The sequence below is a fragment of the Haliotis asinina genome, chromosome 15 (assembly GCF_037392515.1).
Source record: "Haliotis asinina isolate JCU_RB_2024 chromosome 15, JCU_Hal_asi_v2, whole genome shotgun sequence".
NCBI lineage: Eukaryota > Metazoa > Mollusca > Gastropoda > Lepetellida > Haliotidae > Haliotis > Haliotis asinina.
Window position 1 is genome coordinate 6636292 of NC_090294.1, and position 6810 is coordinate 6643101.

General features: G+C 37.5%; 1 protein-coding gene across 4 annotated transcripts; it reads left to right on the top strand.

The window, feature by feature from the left end:
- Window positions 1-95: 95 nt before the first annotated feature.
- On the top strand, window positions 96-4653 carry LOC137266324 (uncharacterized). 4 transcript variants are annotated; one of them, XM_067801809.1, is made up of 2 exons: window positions 96-1146; window positions 1181-4653. In XM_067801809.1, exon 2 carries the CDS (start codon window positions 2623-2625, stop codon window positions 3253-3255), a length of 633 nt encoding a protein of 210 aa, XP_067657910.1. In that variant the 5' UTR covers window positions 96-1146; window positions 1181-2622; the 3' UTR covers window positions 3256-4653. The 4 variants fall into 4 exon arrangements, with proteins under 4 accessions (XP_067657910.1, XP_067657912.1, XP_067657911.1 ...); XM_067801811.1 differs by having other exon boundaries at window positions 96-949; window positions 984-4653; XM_067801810.1 differs by having other exon boundaries at window positions 96-719; window positions 753-4653.
- Window positions 4654-6810: the final 2157 nt, after the last annotated feature.

Here is a 6810-nt window from a genome sequence, read left to right on the forward strand (position 1 = left end):
TGTGGTTCTTTGAGTAGAGAATCTGAACTAAATCTTTCATGTTAGGGTGTGTTATGATATCATCCAGTATGTTCAGCCATTACAAATTGCAGCTAGTTCCAATTGCAGCATGTTTTAGCTTGTAAAATCTTTTGAGATTATCAGCCCTAGAAACTTTTAGATAATTTTAAACTTTTAAAATGAATGTGAATTGTTTGTGCAAATGTGAGTTTGAAATAGTGTCAGGTTTATTGCAAATCATGTTGCATGTTGTCAGTTTAGATCCTGTGTATGAGGTATGCCCTTTTATCAAGTTATACAACTGCCAAAAGTTGAAAAACAAAATTCTTGATTTGGGTGGCGAGATATGCAACAATTGTACAGTAAAGCTTATTTGTGCTGTTCTCCTGTAATTGTGTAGTGAGAAGTGGAAGGGTTGTTCATGTCTCCAGGATCATGGTATGTGGTACCTTTAGATTTGGTATATCAGACATGCATTCAGTTGACAGATGGCACTCATGTAAACATGCACACAGTTACCCAATGGAGCTCATGCTAGCATGCATACAGTTAACAGGTGGAGCTCATCCTAACATGTAGACAGTTATCAGATGTAACTTTAGTTAACATGCTTACATTGAACAGATGTTGTTCATATGAATATGCATGTAGTTATTTGATGTATCTCATGTAAACATGTTAACAGGTGGAACTCATGTAAACATGCAGACAGTTAACAGGTGGAGCTTATCCTACATGCAGACAGTTAACAGGTGGAGCTTATCCTACATGCAGACAGTTAACAGGTGGAACTCGCGTAAACATACAGACAGTTATTTGAAGTAACTTAAGTTAACTATCATACAAAGATGGGTTCATATAAACATGCATGCAGTTATTAGATGTATCTCATGTAAACATGCAAACAGTTAACAGGTGGAACTCATGTAAACATGCAGACAGTTAACAGGTGGAATTCATGTAAACATGCAGACAGTTAACAGGTGGAGCTTATCCTACATGCAAACAGTTAACAGGTGGAACTCACGTAAACATACAGACAGTTATTTGAAGTAACTTAAGTTAACTATCATACAAAGATGGGTTCATATAAACATGCATGCAGTTATTAGATGTATCTCATGTAAACATGCAAACAGTTAACAGGTGGAACTCGTGTAAACATGCAAACAGTTAACAGATCACATTCATGTAGATGTGTATACAGTTAACAGATGAAACTCCTGTTAACATGCATGCAGTTATCAGAATGGACACACCTTAACATGCATACAATTTACAAATATATTATTAATGGTTTATCTAGTATTATGATTATGAAGAGCTTATAAACAATAAATATCAGATATGTGTTGATGGGAAATACAGCTTCACAGTCAGTGTTTGTTACTTGTTTTCACAACAAATATCTGTGAAAAGTTCAAAAGTCAGTGAGTTTGATCTTATGACTGAGTGGCGAGGATCTGCTTCAGCAGTACATGAGGAGATGAGTGTATATCTGGAAATGGTCCTCTGTTCCTAAATCATTGATCAGTTGTATGTTCATATGTTTCTGATTACAGTAACATTAATGTTTTGTTCAAACATTTAATGTCTGCATGTAATTAAACTACATTTTCTATAATGGATATGATACTAACATGTACTTTGCTTACATATTTCCTGAAACTTGTTTCTGATACACATGAAGAATTCTATGATATATTAATTTTTTGTCATTTCAGTCAGTCATATTATATGTAGAGTTTAAATATTTAAATTATGGTATATTTGGGATTATTTTTCTTAGTAATGTACAGATTCTTGTACTCTTGGTTCATTGAGAGAAACCCAGAATTTGAACTCACAACCTCAGAGTCGGGCACCTAATGGCCAGCACTTGTTATCCCAAATATAACACAAATTACATTTGACCAGTTCCTAAATGGCACTGTGTAATAAGTTTTTTAATATGGATGTAAATGTTTTTAACTTATGTTATATTTTTCAGTTGTGATCTGCTTTTACTTGATGTTTTCAGAGCTTCCTCACAAACATAACAATCTTTATAGTTGTGTAGGGTTGAGCATCAGCATGACCAGTTAAATGTGATTTGATATCACCATGGCCATGACTGAATTTTGTGTAATGATGTATCTCAAATTTGGATATATATTCCAGAAATACTTTGATGAGCTACACAACCATGTAGCTGTATTCTTCAGAAACACCACATTCACAACTATTGGAAAAGAAAATCAATATTTATACCAGTACAGTCAAGTCGACATCTGCAAATTGTACAGATTGTTATACAATCATTACACCCTGTTTGTCTAGCCAAAGGCATAATTTTGCAAAGAGGGTACTTCGTGCAATGATTATTATGTCTCCCCCTGACAGGTCAAGAGACGTATTGTTTTAGCATTGACATCAGCGTTCCATTTCTGGAACGTAGCTCTAAATCTACTCGAACAATCCTCACCAAATTTAGTATACTGCCTTTTCATACCATGTAGATGTGCTTTTTTGAGCATTTGAGTTTTAAGAATGAAGATTTTATGGATATCAACTTCTTTATATGAGAACACAACGTTTCGGAGTTAATGCTTACTCCTTCATCAGGTGAAAATGAGCTTCTAAATGCCCTTCAAAGACTTGATACGACATCAACATGGAGATGATGCAGTTATATCCATCAACAGGTACAACTGTTCTATTAGCAAAATTGTGAAAACCAGTAATCATCTAACTTTCCTGTTACGATGCCGAGACAACAACCTCATTCCCAGAGGATTTCAACTCTCATCTCCTGTCCCTCGCTCACCTGCCATCAACAAGATACTCCACAATGCCAGCACCAGAATAGTCAAGCACCAGATACAGCACCTACGCCGCCACAAGTCCCACCTCCAAAAAGACATTGAAACTAGCAGAAGCCACCTACAAGACACCCTCGAGCCTGACCTCTACCACAAGACCCAGTCCTTAGCAGAGAAGACCAAGCAGCACCTCCATGAGAAAGTGAAAACTACCCACATCACCAAGTTCACCCATTTAAAATGCCCTCCCACCTCCAACATTCCTGAAGCTAACAACACCACCAACCCCAAGACAGTCATCAACCTCAGCAGTAAAGCTCTCACACCATCTCAGACGTCCCTCCTTGCCAAAGGCCTGAGGTATGTCCCAGTCACCGCCAAGATCAACACAGATGCCTTCATCACCAGCATTGAAAGTGGACTTCAACAACTGGCTCACCTGATGAAGGAGTAAGCATTAACTCCGAAACGTTGTGTTCTCATATAAAGAAGTTGATATCCATAAAATCTTCATTCTTATGCATTTCACTTCTAAATGCCCTTCAAAGACTTCATTTGAGTTTTATTGTTGTTTTTGGGTGTGTTTTTTTTTTTTTCTGTCCTTGTGGCAACAATTTGGACTTTGTCTTTTTGAAGGGTTTTTTTGGAGGGTTGAATTATTCTTTCAGTCTTTTTTCTGTTTTAATGGCAACAAATTTGGACTTGGTCTTTTTGAAATGTAGGTTTGTATTCGGAGCATAAATTTTAAAATCATTCTCTTACCCATCTTTACCAAATTTTGTATGCTTAATGCTGATAAAACTATGAAGCAACATGAACTTTCTCTGTATATTTTGCCAAAATCTTATGTTTATGCTTGAAGATTTTGAAATTGAAGGAAACAAATTAATTGTTTGAGGTCACAAATTTGAATTGGGGAAAGAGGGAGACTTCTCTTCAAAAAAGTAAAAACACTTTCTGGGTGTATTATATTTATGTAGTGCTATAGTCCATTCCGTCTAGATGCATGCTCAGAATTATATCTGTATTGAATTATGTATGTGCTACTTCAGTATTTCTGAATCAGTACTGGTGACATTTTTCTTCTGTTGCCAAAAAATTGGGTTAAATATAACAGTGCCATACATGCTGTGTAAGTCACTTTCCACAGTTTTTCTTTGTGTACTTATGTCACATTGCCCAATTCTCTGGGTGTTGTTCATTCAAGTTTATTTCAGTTCATTTCAGTATATACTTTTATTCAAATGTAGCTGTCAGGTTAACATGGACTCAAAGGATGTTATAGAAGAGTCATCATCAACAAACCTTTTAAACTATTTACTCCTGAAGTAGTGTATACATTCAGGATAAATTTTGTTTATTCTTTGTGGTCAGTTGGCTTCAAATGGTGTGAGATTCTGAGGTATTAAAACTGGTGAATGAGATGATGACTTTGTATTTTCAATTTTGTGAAGATGAATTTAATCACAAAATCAGATAAGGTGCCATCAGCCATTTTAGAAGCCCTGAAAATGATGCATCTTGTTTCCTGGTTTTTGTTTTAGTTGTTTTGTTGTTAGTTTGTCAAATGACAAAGTGTGTGATATACACATAATTGTTTGGTCCACTGATGCCCATGTGAAATAGAAAATGATGAATGTAGACCTGATTCAGCTGAATATCTTGACCTGATGGGAACAGATTGCACATCTGTATTTTATTGCAGTAAAAGGTCATGGTGGTTATGTTATTGAACCTCTTTGAGATTAGATATTAAATTGGATATGTTGTAATTTGTCCTCCCTATGTACTTTTTCCCCAAAGAAATTCTTTGTTTAATGCCGCTTTTGCTTCTATAAACTACTTGAGGAAAGTGTTTGTGAATGTTATTTTTTCTGATAAATTTCATTTTCAGTTGGACCTTTGTATGCATGCACCTAGACATCTCTGTCTAGATCGTGTCACAAACTCACTAGATCGTGTCACAAACTCACTAGATCGTGTCATAAACTCACTAGATCGTGTCACAAACTCACTAGATCGTGTCACAAACTCACTAGATCGTGTCATAAACTCCTTTACCATGGTCTTCACCCCTCTTACCTTCCATGATACGTCACAAGATTGTGTGCAACAAACTATACTCTTAACAAAAAGGTAGGGTAACCTGAAATTTGAAGTCTGGTAGAAAGAAAACCCATTGAGGAATGTTACAATGACGTTCATCTTGTGTATGCAGCATCATTTCACGTTAACACCACACGCAAACACAATGTATAGGTGGCACGTGCACAAGATGGGAGCCTCATACGCGTGCATGGTGCGTCATTATGAATCTTGGCGTTTTTCAGGCGAGTTGATAAATCACTGTAGACCTTTTTCCGATAATTTTCTTCCATATGTGCATGGACAGGGTTTTCAGGGTGAAATCACACACTAGTGACTGAAAATTGTAAAACTGAAATATATGTCATTCTCCAGTCACCTAACAAAGGGGATAACTGAACGAACAGCTTTGTTTTGAATGAAATCCATGTGGTGATGCATTCTCAAAACATCCATTATTATTGTATCAACACTTATTCAATTCCATATATCTCCCAGTTTCTACAATCGTACATTGAAAATACAGTGCCCCTACCAGTTTGAAGAGTATATTTTACCATGGTCTTCACCCTCTCACATTTCACGAAGCCTCACTAAATGCCTACAAGGTTACGTAACTGAATCATAAGCTTAAGAATGTGACATTTGTTCAAAGGTTTCTTCAACCAATACACGTTGGCAATATACAACATTTAGTACGGGAAAGATGATTATAATACAAATGTCTTGCATTTGATGGGTCAGATGTTACGGGCACCGGTGCTACCTGGATATGGCTAGATTCATGTCATCGTTGATGCTTATTACAACTATAACGCTATGCACAACGGTCGCATGGTGCTGCAACATTAAACATATATTAAATTGCTTACAATAACCGCCCTTGGGTCTACCCTAAACGTACACAAGGGTTATGTGACCGAGACGCGTCATAACGTAAAAATACAGAATATATCAACATGCATGAATTACGTCTGTCTTGCCCCGAAAACACGGGACAATGAGGGTGAACACAAACAAGAAGCAGTCTGTCTGCATTTGGATAAGAAATCATCCATGACGATTCCACTCGAATGCACAACAGTTGAAGTGAGTGTTGGTTTGGGCGGGGCAGAAGATCGCAGACCACTGGCAGGGAGGAACAGAGAGGAAAGTGGGAGGGGCAGTTTCTAGAAGAGTAGAATGGTGGAGACCCTCGTTGGAAAGCAAATCCTACTCGCACGATTATAAACAGTGCTTGTATTTGTAGCAGCCATTTATATTGTGACTGGACGCTGATCACACATGTAAATCAGTTCATGTTGCGAGCCAAAGAGCAACCATTCAGCTCTGACTTGGAGCTTGATGCCTGAAGGTGAGATCCTTACTGAGTTGGGGTTTACGCCACTGTTAGCAATATTCCAGCAATGAATTACCATGGCTGTCTTCACACGTTCTACCCATGTAGGGAATCGAACCCGGGTCTTCAGTTTGACGAGCCAACGCCTTAATCACTACGTTACCACAACCCTCCTCAGATCGACAAGGCCATACTTATATGTTTTCAGTTTGATTTAAAAAGTATTTGGCAATTATTTCGTTCACACATTTTGATTCACCAGTGAGGATTTGGGTTAAAATTTATCTTCATCAACTCATGCGTGTCGTAAGGCGAAACGTACGGGATTGGGTGGTCAGACTTGCTTACTTGGCCGACTTATGCCATCGTATCCCAGTTGCATTGATCGATGCTAATAATGTTGATCGCTGGATTATCACTGGTCCAGAATCGATTTTTCACAGATAGCCTCCATATAGCTGGAACATTGTTGATTGGGGCGCTGAACAACAAACAAACCTGATTTCAGCATTATTTGACGAGTTCTTCGTACGGAAAGACATAAGACCATGTGTTAGCGGTGAACATTTCTCCCACCACACAGCA

Coding starts and splice junctions, on each gene's coding strand:
- LOC137266324 (XM_067801809.1), top strand. CDS start 2,623: ATGCCCTTCAAAGACTTGATACGACATCAACATGGAGATGATGCAGTT.